Source organism: Microtus oregoni, unplaced genomic scaffold (genome assembly GCF_018167655.1).
Source record: "Microtus oregoni isolate MIOR12 unplaced genomic scaffold, Mior012 000040F_ref0000088, whole genome shotgun sequence".
NCBI classification, from domain to species: Eukaryota; Metazoa; Chordata; class Mammalia; order Rodentia; family Cricetidae; genus Microtus; species Microtus oregoni.
The window spans coordinates 15,725,694-15,749,098 of record NW_024543207.1 but is presented as its reverse complement, the minus strand read 5'-3'; the positions used below and the strand labels follow the sequence as shown (position 1 = coordinate 15,749,098).

Sequence of the window (23,405 nt, the reverse complement as noted above, 5' to 3'; positions counted from 1 at the left end):
CTAGGGCCGGCAGCCTTTAAGAAAACTGGCTCTTCCTCCCCGGAAGTCTTCAATTATCAGTAGCTCCTCTCCTAGAGCTGGGGCCCCAAGAGCAGCTCCCTGTTCCTTCCGGAGTGTGAACTAGAGTTTTAAATGTGGAGATGCTGGTCTTTTGGACCAGGGCCCAAGAAGACAGGTGACGAAGGTCTTCATTTTGCAGAGTCACCAAGGCCCCGGGGTAGAGATGGGCGTCACTGCTTCCTGTCTCCTGCTGTTTCATCCCGAACCCCCGTGTTTAGTCATCTCTTTCTTCTCTGGCAGTCTTCATTTCTGACCAAGCATCGGGCTGTCGTCATCCAAGCCTGTTTCCTGTTCTGAGAACTCTTCCTCAGGTGGTGGGTGGAACAGACCCCGCAGTGTTAGCACCACAGTGACGGCAGTCCCAAAAGAAGGGCTGGTCACGACCCAGGGACCCCAAGAGACACGTAACCACCTATGGAACTGGATGGAGTGTTTACAGGAGGAGGATCCTGTTGGGGCTGCAGCTGCTGCCGAGGACTTTCCAGGCGTGCTGTATTGATGACCCCCAGGAGCAGCAGGACCCAGCGCAGCAAGCCTTCGGCCCGCAGCCTTCTGTACACTCCTAAAGGAGAAACAGAAGGCCTTTCAGTAACTGCGAGTTGTTTTCAGGGGTGCTTTTGCCGATGTAAAAAGGCCAAAAGCATATGGCAAAGAATCTTCTTTTACCTTGAAGAAACACACACGCACACACCCACGTACACACGCACATACACACACACAGACACAGATACGTGCACGCACACATGTGCGCGCACACACACACTTAGTACATAAAGAGGAAGTTACAGTGTGTTCAGTACGTCGTATTTCTAAGTCGGGAAACTGTCAAATACTAGAGCAATGCTTCTACCCAGAGATGTTTGGGAAGAGTTCGGGTGCTCCCAGGTGGTGCAGAGAGCATCCTGGCTCATTTGTGCAAGAGTGAGCTAACAGTTGAGCAAGGAGGATGGAGAAGTCGGTACAGTGACCGGGCTGGCAGGAAGACTGCAAGCTCCAGAAGCTTGCTCATCTAGGCCTCCTGCAGCGCTCTGGGCTTTCTCTTTAAAAGTAAAGAACTGAAAAAAAAAATAATGTGTGGATGACCTATTACACAAACCGTATCAGCCAGAGTTATCAGACAAGTTCTATGGAGTTGACTATCCTATCCTATGGATATCAATAACTCCAATATTCCTTAGAGCTTGAAACGTGGGCACACGGTCTAATACTCTTTTGACAGGGCAACTTATTATGATAATGGGAAAGGTACCTTAAGAAAAATCATTCTTTTTATGTAGTTTTGAATCAGTTTGGCCCTGGTGCTCAAGTTGCTGCTCCCGCCCCCTGAATGCTGAGATACAGCAATATGCCCCCATGCCCGACTCATAAGTGACATTTTGATTGACAATCTGGTTGTAACAGTGCTGGTCACTGTGGGATTGCTCTGAACTTCAACTTGACAACCTCCATGCAGCAGAGCATGCATTGGCTGGGCTGAAAGAGCAGTAATCATCAAGTTTGGCTCCTGAGAGCCCATATTAGGGGACTAGTCATCTGGGTGTCAGAGACAGTAACCCCATGTCTTGACTATTAGACGTGTGTTGGTCAGCTGAGGTTGCTGTAACAAAACACTGTGGACTGTGACTTATGAACAATGGAAGTTTCTTTCCTTTGCAGTTTTGTAGGCTGTGGAGGCCAGAGGTCAGGGTTTTGGGGGGCTCTGTTCTGATGAGGGCCTCTTCAGGTCTCAGATTGCCACCTTCTATGTCCTTGAATGCTGGGAAGGGGTAGAGAGAGTTGTCTGAGGTCCCTATTCTGTGGGCACGAATCCCATTCATACGAGTCCCATCCTCACGATAGGTCGACCCTCTAGTGCTATCCCACGGTGGGTTAGGAGTCCGCAGGAGACTGGAAAGAAGACACAAGCCATCTGTCTATGGTACCCACCCTCCATTAAAGCCTCAGTTTGTACTTTCTTGAGTTATCTACCCAATACATTTCTCAAAAGTGTGTGTGTGTGTGTGTGTGTGTGTATGTCATGCCTGGATATTTCTCTTACATGTTTTCAAAGGCCTGCATGGAATCCCCACTTCCCTAGTCTACTTCTGACTTGATCTACAGATGAAGCTAACTAAGCCTTGGTTTTGTAATTCCTCAGACACATGAGAGAATATCGCTGAGCTACAAAAATGGAGTCCTTGTCTCGGTCACCACAAATAGCACTGCATGACATGGCTGTGCAGAGATTTTTGCCAAGTGCTGACCTTGAGTCCCTGGGGCATGTGCTCAGGAGAGGTATAACTGAGTTGGTTGACATCTCTGTTTTCAAATTTTGTGAGGAGCTTTTGCACCAATTTCCATAGTGACTTCAGTAGTTTGCACTCCTCTGGCAATGTTGAAGGTTCTTACTATTATGTATTCTTTTTCGGTTTTTGTTTTTGAGACAGTGTTCTTCTGTATAATCATGATTGTCCTGGGACTAGCTCTGTAGAACAGGCTGGCCTCAAACTCAGAGATCTGCCTGCCTCTGCCTCCCAAGTGCTGGGATTCAAGGCTTGTGCCAAAACCCTCTGGCCTGTATATTTTTGATAATTGACAAATATTTCATCAGTAATTTCCAGAATCAGTCATCACCATTCACAGACCTCTCCTGGTGCCCCACAGTGCCTTCCTCTCAGATGCTGTGTGCTGTGGTCTGCACGGCTGCCTTTTTAAAATACCTGCCCTCCCCAGAGCCTCCTCCTGATTTGACAGTGGACACCCAATTGTTTAGGATGAGACTTTGGCATCATCTTGGTTCTGTGTCCTCTCACACACCCTGAGTCTATTCTAACAGAAAATCTGTCTTCACGATAGAGAATCCATACATATCTCCAGCTTGGGCCACTGTCACCTGCTCAGCTTCTATAGTACATGCTTCTCTGGTCTCCTGAGGCCAATTTCTGCCCAGCACTCAGAGTTAATGCAGAAGATTGACCACCGACTGTCTAGAGTGCTGCAGGGCTCTTGGCTACCCAGAGGGCTTGGGTACCCCTCCCTCAGTTCATGCTGCCCCAGCCTCTGGGCCACCTGGGAATGCTCTGATGGACTTGCCCAGGTCTGGCTTTGCTCCCGCTGTTTTTCTGACTGAGTTGCTTCCTATCCTTGTTCCAGGGGCATGTGTTCCCTTGCCTCCTTCAAAACTGGGTCCAGATACTCCCTGTGAGTCTGCTGCACCCCCAGATCCTGCCATGCACACACATCCCGTCTTGTTCCACACAGCTGTCTAACACACATGAAGCCGGTAGTGTGTACGCTTTCTTTCCCATCAGAGGGAAACACTCCTGAGGGCAGAGATCTAGCCGTTCATTGATGTCCCTACACCTTGTACCTCATGGTGATGGTCTCTGCTCGTTTGCAGATAAGTAAATGGTTGACCTGAAAGTTGAAAACGTTGAGAACTGGGGACTTGAGGTCCTTGCTGCCTCTTCTCCAGCTTCAGGGGTGGGGGTGGGGACAGCTCTTCCCCTCAGGGTCCCCAGAGCTCACTGGTGATGCCTGGGCTGTGTGCCTCTGACCCACGTCCCCTCTTCCTTTCTAGACTGGCCTTATTGTTGCGTGCTACCACGGCTTCGTGGACACTGTGGTGGCCCTAGCGGAGTGCCCCCACGTCGACGTCAACTGGCAGGACAGCGAAGGGAACACAGCCCTCATCACGGCTGCACAGGCAGGTAAGAGCCGGCCTTCATCTCCCTTGGGGACTGCCGCCGGGCAGTGTTGGCACCCGTGGCTCCTGAAAGATGGAAACAGATCTGCTCGTAGCAGGTGCCAGGAGGGGGCACCCATTCTCCCCACGCTCCTGGAATAGCATGTTTACCCACTCAGGGAGGATTCAGAATGGAGCTTCCCCCAGCCAACGTCTTCACCACACTCCAGAAGGCAGGTTTGCCTGCCACTCAGAGCACCGACACCCTCCAAGACCGGGTGGCATGGCACCGGCGGGTGGGAGTCGCAGTCATGTGCTTTACTGACAGTTATGTAATTGGGTACACTGAGAAGGTGACCTTACGCTTCACCTATAAAGAAGAGCCAGGGACAGCTCTCCGAGCTTCAGAGAATTCAGGTGCCAGAGTGCAACGAAATTAGTCTTGTGAATGTGGTTCCAAGTACGTGTCAGGGTCGTCTCCACCATGACCTAATGCACTGCTCCCGTGGGTTGGCTTGCACTGCATTCAGGCGGCGGGCATGTCGCTCAGTTGGTAGAATGCTTGCCTAGCAGGCTCAATGCCCTGCGCTCGATCCCTAGCGCTGCCTAAGCCAGGGCTCAGCTGTGCTTATCAGTGACGCCAGCACTCAGGAGATGCGTGCCATGGGGGCAAGCTTAGGGCCACAAGGTCATCCTTGGCGTATTTGGAGTTAGAGACCAGCTTGGAATATGTTTTCAAATACCTAAATAAGAAAATAAATAAATTTATAAAAGTTATATATATTATATTATATATATATTCCATTCAATATATTCCATTCAATCACTTTAACATAAATGCTTACACAGTCTCAAACAGTTGTGTAACTGATCTTCCCCTACATTTTTAGCTTCTATAGATCATAGTCAGCTCTTTGTATTTTGAGATTTCCTATCTGCAGATTCTACATGGATAGACAACACATTGTTTTAACTGGATCTAGAGCAGGGGCTATAGATAACTTAGTGATAAAGCACTTGCTAACCAAATATAAGGCCCTGGATTTGGTCCTGAATGAAACAAACAGCAGCAATAACAAACTCCACGCAAATAAAAATAGTATGTCAGCACTAAGCACATACGGACGGCTTTCCTTCTCGTTATGGGCTTAAAATACAGTGTAACACATATTTATGTCATATTTATGCTGCATTTGTTTCTGTAGCTAATGTGGGAGATGTTTCAAGCACACAAGAGGATTGTGCAGGTTATATGCACTACAATAGTCTTTTAAAAAATGTAAAAATTATTTAACTTTATGTGCATTTTGCCTGCTTGAATGTCTGTGTACCACAGTCATGCAGTACCCATGGAGGCCAGAAGAGGGCGGTAGGTCCCTTGGGACTGGAATTACTGTTGGTCATGAGCCACCATGTGGGTGCTGAAAAACAAACCTTTGTCCTTTGGAAGAGCAGTAAGTGCTCATAACCTGGGAGCCATCTCTCCAGCCTTGAGAACCTGGTATCCCACGAGGGTCCTGGTCCTGTCCTCACAGCAAGAATGACCATCTGTTTCATCAGTCATGTTCTTAGCCGCAAGTAACACAGCCACCTGTGGCTAAGCCAGGAAGAAGAGGCCTCTGCATTCTGAAAGGGGGTGGGGAGCTTGGGTGGTGTCTTAGGGTTGCCATTGCTGTGTTGAAACGCCACGGCCAAAACAACTTGAGGAGGAAAGGGTTTCTTTGGCCTACACTTCCACAACACTGTTCATCACAGAAAGAAGTCAGGACAGGAACTCAAACAGGGTAGGAACCTGGAGGCAGGAGCTGATGCAGAGGCCATGGAGGGGAGCTGGCTTGCAGCCTGATCCCATGGAGGCCTTATCTCAGTGGAGGCTCCCTCCTTTCAGATGGCTCTAACTTGTGCTCTTGACTGTGGATGTGATGTGACTAGCTGCTTGAATTCCTGCCTCAGTTTCCCCTCAGTGATGGATTGTGACCTGGAATTGTCAGCTGAATACCCCCCCCCCCCAACTTCCTTTTGTCAGGGCATTTTATCACAGCCATAGAAAAGAAATGACCACGTGGCATGGTGGCATTTGAGAGCTGCCTGACATGGGTGCTGGGGGCCAAACTTAGGTTTTCTGGAGAGCAGAGTTCTCTTAACACGGAGCTGTTTCTCCAGCTCCCATACCCTTAGGAGGGGAGAACTGAGGAACAGCTGGAGGTCACTGAGCCATGTCCACAGGCCTCTTCCTTTGAGACACGGTCCCACTACATTGCCCCAGCTGACCTTCGACTTAACAACTGTCCTAGCAAAACTTTAGGATTATTCCACTGTGCCAGACGCTTCATTTGTAAAACAGATTTATTTTTAAATTGTGTGTGTGTGTGTGTGTGTGTGTGTGTGTGTAATAATGTGCTTACAAGTCCAGGTACCCATGGAGGCCAGAGACATACATTATATTTCCCTGGAACTGGAGTTACAGTGATTGAGAACCACTCGATATAGGAGCTTAGGACCAACCCTGGAGCCTCTACAAGAGCAGTACATACTCTTGATCATCCAGCATCTTTCCAGCCCTATTTAAAAAGCAGATTTCCTTTTATTATTTTTAAATGGTGTGTGTGTGTGTGTGTGTCTATGTGTGCTCGTGCGTGCAAGCGTGTGAATACAGGCTAGCCCTTCATTTTAAAATAATCCGCCTATCCTCTCCAGTCCTCAGGGTCTTGTTTTACCTCCCTCCTCTCTACTCTTTCTCTCTTCTATTGTTTTAAAGAACAGATTAGCATTTTGGCAAGCCTTTGCTTTCCTAGCCCTGCCCTGCCGCTTCCTGTAAACCCAGCTTTCATGCCCGTGGCACACTGTCCCTATGCCCGAGCCACGCTGCAGCAGTCCCAGCCACGCCGCTCTCCTCTCGTACCTTGGAAGGCGTCCGGGACAGGAGGCTTGTCTTCCTCCAGCCCCTGCTGCCCCAGCTCTGGTATCTCCCCGTTTATGGTAGGGGTCCCCAAGGAATTCCTGTCCGGTTAGGAGGCTGCGTTTCCAAAGCCAACAGCTCCCTCTACTGGCTTGCCCTGGAGAACTACAGTGAGTCAAACTAGACAAGACTACGCACCACCCAGACTCTCTAACAGCCTTTTCCTTTTCGAAAGCAGCCTTGAATAAAGGAAGACATTTTTCACCTGCCCCTGTTCTTAGTGACAGCAAGACTCAGCCACAATTGGTGCTTGTGACAATGTTGAACGAGATGGTGATTAATTACGGTGGTGGCCATTTAATCTTAAATGATGGGGCTCGTGGCTTGATGATCATGAAGTGTCTGACGAGGGAGCACCTCCCGAGGGAGAAGTGGGCATGTTCTAACCTCCTTATGGGATAGGAATTCACTGAGCCTGGAGTCTGCAGCCAGTTGGAGGGCTGTGGTTCACCTTGTCACCAGTGGGTTCAAGTCCTGTTGCAAACCCAGGGAAGAAGGAGTGTTGGGAAGGACGGTCCAGCAGGTAGCCAGGCAAAGGGAGACTGGGTGTTGTGGGAGGGAGGGCATATACAGAGACAACAGGTTATAGAGTTCCTGAGGGCTTAGCAGAGGAGCTGTAGACACCCAGAGATGCTTGTATATCAGCGTCCATGGTTCTGCTATTCATAGTAGCGAAGTTGTACACCAAACCCAGGCATCCAGCAACTGGGCTGTATAAAGAAATGCGGTATATGTTCATAACAGACTTTTTTCAGTCATAAAGAGGAAGTTATATTTTTGTAGGAAAATGGATACGACCGGAGTCAAATTTCCAGAAAGACAAATCTCGTATGCATTTCTCAGTCGTGACTCCTTATTCTGCATAGCAGCTACACGACCATGCACACATCCACAGCACCAAAGCAGAAATAAACAACAGTGGTTCTCAACCTGGGGGTCAAGACCTCACAGGGGTCAACTATCAGGTATCCTGCTAATAGGTAATCACATTACAGTCTATAACAGTAACAGATGTGCAGTTATGAAGTAGCAATAGAATAATATTATGGTTGGGGGTCAGCACGACATGAGGAGCTGTATTAAAGGGTCGCAGCTTCAGGAAGGTTGGGAACCAGTGCTCTAAGGGAGCTAACAGAATGGGGGAGGGGTGGGAGAAGTGAGAGTAGATGTATGAGTGTGTGTGCGTGTGTACGTGTGTGAGTACGTGTAAAAAAGCTTGGGAAAGAACCCAAGCCATAACACAAAGGAGATCTGCGAGGTCACCGGGCAGGGAAGGGAGGCTGTGGTTGGGGGACAGAGGGTGAAGAAGAGATGCTCACCACAGAGGTGAACTGGGGTGCACAAGCCTCTGAGGGTTCTGAGTGGCTGCTGTGGTCAGAGAGGCTTCCTCCTGGACCGCACATGCTATAGGTGGAGGATGGGCAGCAGGGAAGCCAGGCCGGCCAGTCAGAGGAAATAGTGTAGCCCAGATCAGCGGGTAGACACGGGCACAGAGAAGCTAGGATGGGACGTTTTGGGAGACAGAGAAGAGGGGGGATTGGCAGAATTGCTGACTGGTGGCACGTGGGAGATGGGGAAGGTTTGGGATGAAGCCCAGACTCCTGGCTTAGATATCTAGTGCTATCCATCACGGAAGGATGTGCTGCGGGAGAGGAGTGGGCCGGAAGGGAAGGTGTTTGGGATGTGATGCAACGAGTTTGGCTTAGTCGTGGGACACCCAGGATAAATATCCGGTAGACAGATATTTAGGTGCGAAAGTAAGAAAGGACAGAAGTAGATGTGGGTGAGTTGGAGAGTTGAGGATAATAACCGAGTGCAGGGAGTGTGGGGCTGATGGCAGGACCGTGTGGATGAGGAGAGGGCCTCTCCATCGTCTCAGGAGCAGGAAGAGCAGAGAGGTGGGGGGGTCAGAGGGAGAGATCCTGGAGTACTCATGGGAGACAATTCCGTGAGTGAGGGGACAGTGGTCAGTGCTGGGGGGGTGTCAGGTATCAGAAGGGACCACAAGGGGTCGCTGGAGAGCTGTTGGGAGGATTCTGACAGAGCTTGAGGGGTGTCCGTACCAGATGAATGCTGCATGAGTCCTAATTGGTCTTTATAATAAAATCCCAGAGTCAGATGTAGGGGTGAAAGCTGAAGGAACAGAGAAGCAGTGTGGTCAGCCACTAGTTCTTACCTCTACCAGTGCTCAGACCAAAGGAGCCATCCTGTCCTCAGACTGGTGGTTTTAGACTATCTCTGACTGACTGCTTCAGACTGCTGCTGCCTCAGACTGCCTCTGAGCTCCTGTCTCCTCCCACCTTACATTGCTCTCTCCACCCAGCCTTATCACTCCTGTCTCCACCTTTCTAGTGCTGGGATTAAAGGCATGGATCCCAAGTATTGGGATTAAAAGTGTGAGCCAACAGCACTGCCTGGCTCTGTTTCTTTTTTAGACGATCCCGTGTAGTCCGGGGTGTCTTTGTTTTAGAGCAAGCTCTTTTTTTTTCTTTTTCTTTTCTTTTTTATTGATTTTTATTAAGCTCTACAAACAATTGACTGTTTTTTCTTTTTGTTTTGTTTTGTGTGTTTGTTTGTATTTCGAGACAGGGTTTCTCTGTGTAGCTTGACGACTGTCCTGGAACTAGTCCTTATAGACTGGCCTCGAACTCTCAGTGATCCACCTGCCTCTGCCTCCAGAGTTTTGGGATTAAAGGTGTGTGCCACCCCTGCCTGCAAGCTCTCTTGAGTATAGTGATGACCTCACAGTTATGTTGGGCACCATTCCTTGGGCGGGGTGAGGCTTACTGTGGGGAGGTAGGGAGTCTCTGTGGTGAGCCTGCTCTTGAGATGGAACCAACTCCTGTAAGGTGTAACTATGTGTTTAATATAAATACACATGCATACATGAGTGTACACATAAACACACACACACACACACACACACACACACACACACACAACTCACTTGTTCTTCGCTGGTCAGGTCTTCCTGGGGGATTAAAGCAGCACCTCTCCCGTGGCTGTCAAGGATGTATTGCTACATCCATGAGCTCCCCCCACTCCCGTCTCTACTTGCCCTGACTTTCTTTTTCTTTTTTCTTTCTTTCTCTCTTTCTTTCTTTCTTTCTTTTTTTTTTTGTTTGTTTTTCGAGACAGGGTTTCTCTGTGGCTTTGGAACCTGTCCTGGAACTAGCTCTGTAGACCAGGCTGGTCTCGAACTCACAGAGATCCGCCTGCCTCTGCCTCCCGAGTGCTGGGATTAAAGGCGTGCGCCACCACCGCCTGGCTATCAAGGAGGAGGAACAGTTAATGTTTAGGCAGTCTGGGAACACCAGGACCATCTTTAGTTTCTACTGAACACAGCCATCAGTGTGACAGAGGTGCTGTTCTCCCTTCTGGAGAAGCCTGGGGCAGGGAGTGACTCTTGGGCCATTAGAGCTCCAGACCGCAGTCAGAGCCGATTTTCTGACCTTAAACAATATACATAAAATATCCATGTAATGGGCAGTTGGCTCTAGAGTTTGTTTTCTTCTCTCTGCCCATTCAAGTTGCCAAGGGTGTGTGTGTGTGTGTGTGTGTACAAACAGCACCTGCTGCAAATTGTGACTGACACACAGTGTCATGCTTTGATAGAAAAAGAGCGAAACAAATGGCAATTCGTTTCACTGAGACGCGGTCTAAGTCTGACTGTTGTGTGACAAGAGTTCACGCAGAACGCAAGCTAACGAGGTCCCAGGTCGTCTACTACTCCACCGGCTTCAGAGCCGTTGCGTTACTGTGGTCTCGTGACCCCAGCTTCATCCTGACCCCCTCGCACAGAGGAGGCCCAGTGACTGGTGAGTCCTAAAAGCACCGTCCCAAGTTGGAACCTGTGTGCTAGGTAGCCTGGAGCCCCAGCCTGGGTCTTGTTGGCTTTGTAACAGTCAGCAAGGTGGTGACCCACCATTTCCCACTGTGGCTGAGCTCGTTGGTAAGCCTCAGCCCAGCTTCCTAAGAATCAGAACTCTGGTTTGTGTGCTTGTTTGTTTTAACTTTTAAGTTGGTAATGGGCCAACTCCAAGGATTGAGTTTGCACAGCGTGACAGCCGTCTGGAGTATACAATGTCTTCTGCAAGGGGTCACAGGGGTTCCAGTCTGGATATCTATCTTACTTGGGTGTGGTTGGACTGACTGGAGGCACGCGGTGTATTGATTTAGTATTGTGCTCACAGTGGAAGGACTGGGAAGGGGGTGAAGGCTGAGGACATATGTGCTCCCTCTCCCTTCTACCTCCATCCTGAAGCCTGCTTTGCCGGGATTGCAGCCAGGTCAGGGAGTCGGGTTCTCAGAGCTGCCACCAACTGCAGACTGAGAAGTGTGCGCAAGCAGGGGAGGCCCCGAGGCGTTTCTTGGTCCTATGCTGTACCACCCATTCCGCCTCTGCCCCAGAATCACGCTGGGAAGGGGACTCTGGGCTCCAGTGGTCTGAGTTCCCTAAGTGTAGACGTCCAGGGAAGGGTGGTGTACGGAGAGGGTGGGGATGCCCCCGAGGCCCCGTGCCTGTGGGTCTGATAGTAGAGCTGAAAGGAGCATGGGTAGAGTGGGGTAGAGGAGGGAGACTCAGACAGCCTGAGCTGCCCAAGAACGGAGTGACTTTGGGCACCCGGAAGCTCCCCCAAGATAGAGGGACTTCTACAGTCTCTCATTGCTAAGGCTTGCCTGCCATCTGCAGAGTCAGGATGGAGATAGAAGATAAGGGGAGGGGAAGCCCTTGAACACAGGGAGGGGGGCAAAGAAAACTGCTGTTTTGTCTGACATGGATGGTCTTGAAATAGCGATAGCAATGGAAGTGATCTTCCATAGCCCCCTTCAGGGAGCGTGAGGTGATGTCTACTTTCTTGGTTGTGGAGGAGTGGTGTTTGGTTGCTCTTGTGTTCTGGGGGTGCAGGCCAAGAATACAGCTAGTCAAATTATAGTGTGTAAGTCAGCCCCCATGGTATCTAGCTCCGGTGACAAGGCTGTTGTAACCGATTTTGACCCCTGAGGGTGGGTAGGGAGGAATAAATCACGGAAGGACTAGGGAAGGTGGACAAGTTGCCCAGCCCGGCCGAGTGTGGGTAGGGTGGGAGATTTAGCAGCCATTTCTGCTATGCAGGTAGTTTCCTGCTGGTCATGTGATCCTTGCCAGCAGGCCCCTAAGGCAAGTGCCTGGTGTTCAAAAGTTCTGGGAGTGAGCAGAAACCATATTCTGTTTGTGAGGAACAAGCTGAGAAAGATTCTATGACTGTGCCTGCGTGTGTGTGTGTGTGTGTGTGTGTGTGTGTGTGTGTGTGTGGTGTGTGTGTGTGTGTGTACAGGCACATACATACAGTGGTGTGTAGTAGGGGTGAGGAGGACCAAAGGGAGGCAGAAATACATCCTATTATAGGTGGTAACCAGAGGCGCCCAGCATGAATTAAGATACAGTCTTGCTTTGGATTTTCCTACTGATGCTCCATCCTTGGAGACATTTCCCAGGCTCCTTTGCAGCCTGGCTTCTGTTTGCCGTGGTGACTCCTGACTGCACCGTGCCTGTGGGGAAGTGAACTCCTTCCTCACATGGCGGTGCCGTCTGCCTCTGCCCCTGCCTCCCTGAGGAAACTGAAGGGACGCTAGTGACCTATACTGTGTGTTCCGACCGAGCAGTGTCTCCCACTTTCCTCGGCTCCCTGTGACCAAGAGAATTGTGATGGGGATCGAGTGAGAGCGCGCGCGCGCACGCACACACACACACACACACACACACACACACACACACACGACAGCCAGTACGGTTGGCGACGAGCAGTTTCTGTCTTTCTCTGCCCCACAGAAGCGATCACCTTTGCGGGTACTTGGATCTACATGCGTGTCTAATTCTTTTTCAGGGCATGCCACCATCACCAACTACTTGCTGAATTATTACCCTGGTCTGGACCTAGAGAGGAGGAACATATTCGGCTTCACAGCCCTCATGAAAGCGGCCATGCAGGGCCGAACGGAATGTGTGCGAGCCCTGATGTTGGCAGGTAAGGTCCGCCTGTCCAGTGCGGTCTCTAGGCTTGTGATGCACCAAAGGGAGCTCCTTGAAAGAATGCATCTTAAATAGACCCGTGCTGTTCACAGAAACAGTGACAGAGTCCAAAGTAAATGACATCAGGGCTGGCCAATGAGGGCTGACCACAGCCCTGGCCATTTCCTGAACCCCCCCACTGCTCCCTGCTGAAATCTTCCCTCCCCAGTCTGCCTATTGGCTCTCTAACTGTGCTCAGGTTTATTCTTCGAGAGTGGATATTCTGGGGGCTGGGCAGATAGCTCAGTGGGTAGAGCCATGCGCCACGTGCCTGAGCACTGGGATTGGGATTCCACACTGGGGAGATGAAGACAGGAAGGGAATCTCAGGAACAAGCTGGCTCGCTAGACTAGCTGAACGGAGGCGTTCCAGGATACAGATTCCTGACGTCCATTGGGCTTCCACATGCGTACCTCCTTATGTGCATGTGTGTCTATGCACCGGAACACACGTGTACATGGAAAGAAATGTTCATTCTGGCCTCACCGGTGTCCTAAGGAAGATGACCCAGGTGGTGCGGATGGGTTGGGAGGGGCTGCTCCTGCAGAACTTGCATGGGGCTGTCCTTAGGCCACAAGCTGGATCAGCAAGAATGTACCCTTACACCACCTGTCCTTGACTCCCCAAAAACTTCCCTGCCCTCATCTTTCTCTCCCTTCTCCCTGAGACAGAATATGATAGCACTTCGTAGACGATTGATAAACCTGCCATGTGAAAGTCCTTATCACTGATCTCTTCAGTCCTGCTCCTGATTTGAACCTGAAAAAGATCATTGCTAGGTCAACATGAGCAGGTGTCTTTGAGAATTAATTGAGAAAAAAAGGAACGTAAAGCCCAAATAATAGTGGGTTCAGAATCAACATCTAACACCGCAGAGGGTGCTGTGCTGCTGTTACTTCATGTTCTCCACACTGGGTGTAGCCGGTCCTGAAGAGCCAGGGCTTATTAACAGTATCTATGTACTGTTCTCAGTTCTAGAGGCTGGGAAGCCTGACATCAAGGCACCAGCAGATTTGATGTCTGCGAGGAATCCAGTCCTTGTGTCTTCACATAGCAGGGTCAAGCTGTCCCCCTGAAGATTCTTTACAAAGGGCATAAATCCCTCAGGACAGGAAATGTCCTAACGTTCCCAGCTCTTAATACCGTCACAGTGTGCACAAAGTCCCAGCCCGTGAGTTTTTGAGGACACCAAGGTCAGATCACAAGTCTCCTCTGACCCTAGTTACCCAAGGGTGGTGACACTGTTCTAGACATTAGTCCTTCCCATGAATGCCCTGTTTCTGTTCTGTGTCCCTGGCTGGCTGGCTCCCACGTGCGGGTCCCGTGTCCTCTGTTCCATCCAGTCTGTGGCAGTTGCTCTGTCTTTGCCAGTTGTTGTGCGTTGTACAGCATCTTTCCACCTCATCCTTGTGCTTAGTCTGCAGTTGTGGGCCTCACAACCTTGGGTTTTCTTTCCTCCTGCTTTAATCTATGTCTTAGAAACTACTTCAAGAAAAACACCCCAGATTTAATGAACAACAAAAGAAGCTTAGAAGATAGAAAACTCTCTTGGGGAAAAAAAAATCATAATTAGGATTGACTCCTGGGACTGATTAGATACTAGGACCCATATGGTGGAAGAGAACCAGTTCCTGCAAGTTGTTCTTTGACGTCCACATGTAAGCTTGGCACATTTGATAAATACATCCATGTTAAAGGGTATTTTAAAATGAATCCCACCGACTGTGCCTTTTGTTCACCTGAGTTTAATTTTTAAAGGCCAGATATCAGGGTCAGCAGAGGTAGGGTTCTCCTGTCCCATTTCAATGAGAAGTAGTCATTTCTAATTAAATGGTGATTATCTGAGGCTATTGTGCTGGAAGAAAGCTTTGTCCGTTTTCACTGGGTCAAGATCTAGTTATAGCTAGATGAAGATCTTTAATGATTTTATGTTCTTCAGCCCAAAAGTTAGGGTATCAATCTCATCAAGTGCATTTCCCCCAATTAATTAATTTGGACTATCAATTCTCTTTTGGCAGGAAGTAAAGTCACTCACTATTCCTGTCATTTCTTCTTAGCTGTCCTGCAGTTCCAGGCTCAGCTGCAGCCTTTAAAGTTTCTCAGAAACGCCTTCCACAGCCTCTGGAAGATGAGGCCATTTCGGGCTCGATGTTAACATCGCTCTTTCCACCCCTGCCTGCTGTTTGCTTACAGATTTGACATAAGGTCTCTAAACTTAACTCTTCCCCATTGATCTCCACAACCACCGCGAGCTTCTCCCCTCCACTGAAGTCTAGAATAATTGTCAGGAGTGCGCCTCGCTCGCTGTTGGCGGCTTTGTGTCGAGTGCAGCCCAAAGCCCAGGAGTGCAGCTTCCTGTGCAGCCTGCTGCTTACCTGCGCGTGGACCTGTCTCCTACCTCTCCTGGCCTTAGCTGATGACAGAGGCCTGATGGCAGTCGTATCACAGGAAGTTGTAGGTGGGATTTTGTTCATATGAGGACAGGGTGCCTAGCTTGGAGGAAGTTGTAATACATGCTGGGTACAGTCAGCTTTCATTGTTGGTACATTTACACGATCAGGAGTTACTTGTGAATGAATGAAAAATAGAGCATAGTTTTCTCTTTGAAAATCATCCTTGGGATGAGGTGTTCGTGCTAAGGAGAACGTAACGTCTTGACACCAGTGACACATGGAGCAGCTCAGTCCTTGTAGAGCCCATCTTGCCAATGTAGGGCTTCCATTTACCAGATGACTGGGGCACCCTCCAGCTGGGACACCCCAAAAATGCTTACGAATTGCCAGATGACCCCCAGGGAGGTGGTTCTCTCCCACAAAGAGCCACAGATACAATTAATTAAAGTGGGATATGATAAATTAAAAAGAAAAGGAAGAGACCCTCCTGTTCTTGGACGCCGTCCACCTCCCTTAGGGTGCTCCTGACGGGAGCGCTTAGCCTCTGGAATGTTCCAGTTCGCACCTGTCTTAGCTTATAATTATCAGGAAGCTGAACTGAGTTTTCCTTTTAGAGGAGATGTATTTTAAAGGAAACCAGTGTGCGAGCGGATGGCCTCCCTGGGTTTGTTAGACAGCGGTAAGGATGCCTGCTGGGATATTTTCAAATACTCGCCACTATTTTGATTTCTTATTACCATTTAAGTACAGTAGTATTAGGAAAATGGAGATATTCCTAGGTACCAGTTAGCTGTGCATAGAATGCATTTAAGTACAGCGGAGGACAGTGACTCAGAAGCAGACTACAGAATTAGCCTATGATTTTTTTTTTTAAAAGGCACGTACAATACTACATACTAATGTAAAACACATGTATCTCATTCTATTTTTTTTAGAATGCAGGATTTTTTGGTTCCTGAGTGCTTTTATCAGCAGATTTGAGTTTTCTGGCTTGCAATTTTATCATGTTCAGTTGTAACCACTTCTCCTAGAATGATGAATGATTGAATTGGCTGACCTCCTAAACCCTTTAGCTTTCTCCACAGTCGACAACACACAGGCACACAGCAGCCCTTATCTGCATTGTCAGGTAGGATAAAATAATGTTGGGATTATTGGAACTCTGAATTTAATGACAGATGCAGCCAATTCTGCAAACCGACCGGGTGGCTGTTTGGACAGGCTTCCTGATAATGTCAGCCATTCTGATAAGCATCGAAAGGGACATGCGGCACCTTGTTAACCCGCTGGAATATTAATGCGTCGAAGTGACAGGTCTATTTCTGTAAGTGGCTCCAAGGAGCTGTGTCAACGATGTGATTTCTTCCCTCGATGGAGGTTGCCAGGTTCCAGACCCGCTTAACAGAGTTCACTTTATTCCTGAAGTGTGATGTAATTGCTGCAGCCTCGGAGGAAGAATGTGAAGCCTAGCATCCCCCTGTGGTTCTTGGGAACCAAACAGATCGACAGGGAGGTGAGGAGCACACTGCGGACAGTAGGCCTTGTGTATGTGCTTCCCTCCTAGACAGACCCTCATGGCTTGCTTCTCAAAAACCAGGCGATTTGTGTCAACACAGAAGTTGCTTTCAGTTTATGGAAGACAGACATTTTCTGTTCAAGTTATGAGCCCGGAAGATGCCCACTAGCACTGGTAGTTTTTGGAGAATGTGACCTTAGGAAGAGGCACTGTGGGGAGGGAGGCGAAAGCGATGATCCCCTTGTGGACCACTGGATGGCAGCCTGGACTCTGAGAGGCTCTGACCCCCCAGGAATGCCAGCTGAAGGCCCGGGGAAGCTGTGCGGTGTATCCTCCGGCTGATCTCCTGATAGTGCCAGGTCCCCACTTGCTGAGTGTCACGGGAGACTTGCCATCCCTGTGTTTGAAGGTGGCCCTTGTGTCACAATTGACTGTACTTTTAGGGCCTAAGTTATAGGTCAGAGCAGGCACAATGGCCATGATGTCAAGGACTGGTCTGCAGTGCCAGGAGGGAGGCCTCAGCTGGGTTTTGTAGGACAGATAACATGGAGGGTAGCTACTGGGACAGAAAAGGAAAAAGGAAGTGGCACATTCCTGCTTCCTGCTCTGTCTCCCTCTCATTTGGCCCTCTGGGCCTGGGTCTTCACACCTCCCAGGGGAGAGTGTTCCTGAGACCTAGCAATAGAAGGCCCACCTGTCCTCTGTAGCGCTTGCTTTCGATGGTCCCAGTAACAAAATAGTCCATCCTGGGTATGATTTAAAGAAGGCAGACGTCGGTTTCTCTCAGCTCAATAGAAGCCATGGGTCAGCAGATCCTACCCAGGGTTGACCTGGGTTCCATGACATCACAGACCCTGCTTCTTTTCTTTTGTCCACCAGTTCTCCTTAGTCTTGTCAACCTTGCTCTTGTGTGTGTTTATACATACATGTGTGTACGTTGGTGTGTATGTATGTATGTGTACGATGGTGTGTGTGTTCACGCATGTGTGCACACTGGTGCATGGGTGTGCATACATGTAAATTGTGTGGAGGTAAGAGGTTGGTGTTTAGTGTCTTCTTTTGCTCTCCACCTTGCTTTTTGACCTTGGTTTCTTGCTGAACTTGGAGCTTTCTGATTTAGCTTGATTAGTCATGAGCTCCAGGGATCCCCCTGTCTCTGCCTCCCCAGCCCTGGGATTCTAGGTGCTCTCCACCATGCCCAGTGCCTGGCTTTTTACATGGGCTGGGAATCCATTTAGGTCTTCATGATCATGTGGCAAACACTTTATCCACCCTACCATCCTGCCAGCCCCATTTGACAGCTTGTTTCTGTGGGAGTCACCAGACCTCTGGGCCTCTGGTCTGTTTCAGGTAGAAATCAGCAGCAGCAGGAGGCAAAGAACTCATTAGGGCTTACTGATCAGTCCTGGTACTGGGCCACAGAAGGCTGGATGGGGACTAGGACCATTGTCCTTAGGTTGGACCGGTGATTCTGAGATGGCAATGTTGTCTCCTAGGAGATATTTGACAATGGCCAAAAAAGAGTTTGGCTGTCACAGCAAATGGGCTACTGGCATCTTTTAGTCAGAGAGCAGAGGTGTTATTAGAGTTCCCACAGTGCACAGGCTAACCCCATAACAAAGAAGTAACTGGCCAAAATTTCCAGTACTTTCAACATTGAGCAAGCCTAGGTTAGAGCAATCATGATGTCGTGTGTATATTTGAGTATAATGCTTTCTTGAGTGTAGTAGAGCATTTTGTACAGATAACTTACAGCATAGAGCATAGCAGCCAGTAGCCACCAGAGTGAGAGCCCAAGTCATGTCTCCAGTTTTGTTCAGTGGGTGAAATGATGCTGGCTAGGAGTGGAACTCAGGTGAGCCACTGTAAGGAGATGTTCCTGTTACTCTTCGAAAGGTATCAATGTAAAGTGTGAATCATCTTTTAGGTTGGTAGAGCATTTGCCTGGTATGTGCAAGGTCCTAGATTCAATCCTCAGTACTGCAACACATTCTTCCAGCTCCACGTCTTAGAGTCTATATCTGTGGGTTCAGCTGGCTCTGATAGAACACACAAACACACACACACACACACACACACACACACACACACACACACACACACCATGATCAGACCTCTTTTGTTGCCATCCCCTAAACACAGTGTAACAATGGTAGATAACATTTGTATTGAGTTATGGATTATGGGTAATCAGAAGATGTTTCAGTGTATCGGTATATAGGCTGACGTGCCACCCCAGAATTTGGTATCCAGTGGGGGGTCTGGGTTCCGTTCCGTATGGAGGCCAGGGACAGCTGTATCATCACTCATAGTTTAGTTGCTGTTACCCTTAGCAACAGTTTCCCGAGGAGCCTGGTGACTCGGGGTCCGGGGCTGCTCTAGTAGAACTGGCTCATCTTGATTTACAGCATTTGTTTTCTGATCGTGCTAAAAGATAGGAGGAAGACGGCTAAGCTCTGGACAGCATTTCCTTTCATTTTTCATTAGCCTTTGAAAAATGTCTCTTTCATGCAGTGTTCATTAAAGTTTTAATTTCGCAGTTTGTTCCCTTTTAAAGTGACATGCAATTAATTAAGGTTTAATGTGTCATCTATTTTTGCAGTGGCATTTTTACTGCCCCCCTTTCCATTTTCCTAGTTTATAAATTGTGCTCTAGCTAATGAGTTCCTCCTGAATTCCAGTTCCGAGTAATTGCCACTTTCCCAAGACTGGTACTCTTTAATGTGTCGCGGGACTAAGGCTTTCAGCAGGTGAGCTAGGGAGGTGGTCTTCCAGTCACGAGGCTTGATGTAGGCCTGCAGGGTGGGGAGGTGGCTGAGCCCCACGCTCTTGACTCAGAGCAACTGATCAGCCACCATGTTAGACACGTGGGTCTGTGTGAGATCTAAATGAAGATCCCGCCGATGCTGACTGGGTCCCTGGGGAGCTCACAGACTAGATAATTGCCCTAGTTCTGGATGCTTTGCCGGCGGAGAGTAATGGGACTTGGACTCTTGCATGATTTTTAACTATGCTGAGCTGAGATTGGTTGTGGTTCTGCATCCATTTCTGTAGGCAGCAGTTGGAATGTATGTGGATCTCAGCTGAGTTGGGGTTTAAGTCTGCAGTGTCTTTTGGGGAAGGGGGCATGGAAGAAAGATTTTCCAGGGAGTGACCATTGTCTCTAAAGAAACAGTCGCCAGGGCACATAAATGATTCATTCTAAAGAGTTGTCTTATGTAAACCCGGGGATTGGGGTGTCTGAAATTGATGGGGGTGTGCAGGAGGATTCAGTGCTCCAGGCAAGCTCTGGTTGCTCTTACCCCCTGCAGCTGATCGGTGAGGCTCCACCATATTTGAAAAGTAACCATTGTGACTCTGAGTCCAATCTCTCCAGGCTTGTGCCCAGCTCAGGATTTGGTCAAACCACTGGTTACTCTGGCCTAGCCAAGAAAATGCAAAATTAACCAGAATAACTGTTCTAGATCCTGCCACCATTCTTCATCTGTGGAAGCGCATCCTGGCTGCCTGACCCACTGGGGCAATGTGTGTTTTTTTTTTCAGGGGCGGATGTTCAAGCGAGGGATCCCCGCCGTGGGATGTCACCACAGGAGTGGGCTGCATACACTGGCCGAGTGGAGGCTGTTCGTGTCATGCAGAGGCTGATGGAGCGACCCTGCCCAGAGCAGTTTGGGGACAAGTACAAGCCAGAATTGCCGCTTCCCGCTGAGGCGCTCTTGAAACCAGCACGTTCCAAAAACTGCTTTCAGAGATTCACAGAGTTCCTGCGGTCCACTCTGACCTCCCGCTCAGGCCAGGGACTGGCGGATGGAGGTGTCCTTGATCACATGGTCAGGATGACCACAAGCCTTTATAGCCCCGCCATTGCTGTCGTCTGCCAGACTGTGTGCCCGGAGAACCCTCCCTGCGTGGGGAAACGGCGCCTGGCAGTGCAGGAAATCCTAGCAGCTAGGGGGAACCCGGACACCTATGCTCAGGATGGCTCTGAACTGCAATCCCAGACTTTGGAGACTCCCAGAGCGAATCCCTGGTCATCCCAGTCCTCTGGGGCCCCAGGACCCACCCCTGCCCCTGTCTCACGGAAGGCCAGCCTCCTGCCCTTGCAGTTGCTCCGGAGAAGCAGCGTGAGGCCAGGAGTGGTGGTTCCCAGGGTGCGCATCAGCAAGGCCCCTGCGCCCACCTTCCAGCCCGAGCGCCCAGCCCCAAAAGGCAACACCAAGGACAGTGTACACCTGCAGATCCCCAAGTGGCGGTACAAAGAGGCCAAGGAGGAGAAGAGGAAGGCGGAGGAGGCGGAGAAGAAACGCCAGGCAGAGGCTCAGAAGGAAAAGCGGGCGCCACGTTGGAGGAAAAGGACGTGAAGGGGCCGTGATACCCTCCGCGTGTGTGCCTGGTGTGGGAGCAGCGCAGGGATCCAGCTGGGAGGCTGCGGGTGGTGTAGATGGCACCACAGAGAGGGGTGCCCCTCTCCGCTGCATTACACAACCTCTGGGTCGTTCTTTCCTAGACCCACGAAGCAGGTTCTCCATTGTTCCCAAGACAGGATGGCTTTTGCTTAAAACTAGTTCCCTGAGCAGTTTATACACCCAAAGGGCAGTTTCCCAGAAGTCACCTCTTAGAGGACCCCAATGAAGAATTAAAAAACCTAATTTATCAAAGGGCATTTTCACATACTTTTTTATTTTGTTATTTATGAAAAACTGCAGCATTTTACAAGTGATGGGCTCTTTGTAATTATGGCAGTTTTAATCCCTGTGTTTGGAGACCCTTTGTTTAAAATGCTGCCTCTAGCAATAAATACTTGTAATGATTGTGTGAATCACACAGAACTCTGGCATTCTCCCCTTTCGCCCTTCGGTTCTGGCTTTTGCCTTCTCGTGTCCCGTGGACACACCTGGCTTTTCCTATTGACTTGAGTGATGCCAAATGCCTGCTTCTACTTGATGAGGGCACGGACTTCTATTCAAAACGGGCAGGTGAGATGGAAGCCTTCATTTCAGGAAGTCTCCTTCCTTTCGTTCCCTTTCTTAAACCTTTTGTTCTGACCATCGTCGTCATCATTGTCATCATCATCACTTATATCCTTGAAAGTGACCATGGCCCATTGCAGAAGTGCATGTGTTTCTGGGATCAAACTCATTTAAAACAAGAGGCTTGGATAGACAGACCATCCATCTTCCAGGTGATTTGAGGAGAACAGTTATTTAGCAGGGGGTAGATTTAACAAATGAGTAGTAGAAACACAATCGTATATGCCCAGAAAGAAGCAAATGTGGGTATCCTTAACTATGTCCAAGATGCAGAGGGCGGGGGTGCTGCAAACTTTTGAGGGGCAGACAGATGACTTTTAGGACAGGTGGAACACCCTAGATCCTAGACAGCAGTTTGGGGAAGGTTTTCCTGCAGTGATCTGCACTCAGGTGGCCCTCTCCTCCAGGGAGTCTCTTGTGTGTTTTGAGTGACAGTTTCCCCTTGATGAGCCCCAGTGTTCAGTTCATCCCCATCCCAACTTTGTAGACCTTCCGATATGTGGGGACTCAGGCCGGGATGGGATTTGCCTTGGGTGCCGACCTCTCAGTGGAAGGGTTCTTTCTATACCTTTCTTTCTTTTAGCTCCAAAGCATTAAAAAATTCCCAACTGAGTCTTAGCATACCAGTCACGTGCACTTTATTTGGATATTTAATGTAGCTACTTTATTACTTTATTTGGATATTTAATGTAGCTACTTGGTAGCTGTAGATTCAGAATACTACAGACTGATTTGGAAGCCCTTTGCTGAGGTCCGTCTCACACTGCAGGGAGGGGGAGAGTGGTACTGACTTAATCTTAATTCTTCATACTTGGTGCCATTAGGCATTGAGCAACGAGAGCTCTCCCACTAGCTTTCCCCGAAACACCATAAAATAGGTCAGTCTGACCTTAGATCTAAAAAGGCAGGGAAAGAAAGCCCTTGCTTTTCCCACTGCACTATGAGACTGAGACCTCTAGATCCCAGGAGAGGATGGAGGGCAGGGCTATGACAACAGGATATCAGCAGAGACCTCTAGATCCCAGGAGAGGACGGAGGGCAGGGCTGTGGCTTCAGGACATCAGCAGAGACCTCTAGATCCCCAGGAGAGGACGGAGGGCAGGGCTGTGGCTTCAGGACATCAGCAGAGACCTCTAGATCCCCAGGAGAGGACGGAGGGCAGGGCTGTGGCTTCAGGACATCAGCAGAGATCTCTAGATCCCCAGGAGAGGACGGAGGGCAGGGCTGTGGCTTCAGGACATCGGCTCTGCCTTCTGCTTTTGGAAAGGAGACCTGCTCTGTTTTCCTGATTTGGCAGAGTCGAGTCACAGGCCTGGGGGCCTGCTTGGCCTTGGGTGTATTAATTGTAAATAGTGAATTCCAAGTGGACAGGTGTCTTCTCAGGGATTTATACATAAATATAGTTGGGGAGAAGTTGAAGTGTAGTTTAAATCTTTTTGATGGTGAAGTCAATTAGGGTTAAACTGGATGAAAGAAATATTTCCAAGATAGTATCAAAGCTGTTGTTTCTAAGGGAGGTCTTGGGACTTGCCTCCGTGGAGATTTATGGGGACCTCGGCAGTAGGAATGACATCACAGTTGTGTCTCTCAGCTGCTGCTTCTAGCTGTGACCCTTGTGTTAACAGTTGCCTCCAGGTAGGCAGAGGTGACTGATGCCCAGATGGACAATCCATACCCACTCCCCAGAGCTGTTCTCTGAGCCCCTGGTCTATTCCCCTTGCTTTTAGGATA

The 23,405-nt window shown here is 49.3% G+C and overlaps 1 protein-coding gene across 1 annotated transcript in view; it reads left to right on the top strand.

Moving 5' to 3' along the window:
- Ankrd33b (ankyrin repeat domain 33B) overlaps positions 1 to 22,758 on the top strand; it is a 59,575-nt gene extending 36,817 nt beyond the window's left edge. The window contains exons 2-4 of the mRNA XM_041632117.1: positions 3,620 to 3,749; positions 12,551 to 12,691; positions 20,188 to 22,758. Coding sequence (XP_041488051.1) covers positions 3,620 to 3,749; positions 12,551 to 12,691; positions 20,188 to 21,005 — 1,089 coding nt within the window. The 3' untranslated portion in view covers positions 21,006 to 22,758. The remainder of the gene's footprint in view (positions 1 to 3,619; positions 3,750 to 12,550; positions 12,692 to 20,187) is intronic.
- Positions 22,759 to 23,405: the final 647 nt, after the last annotated feature.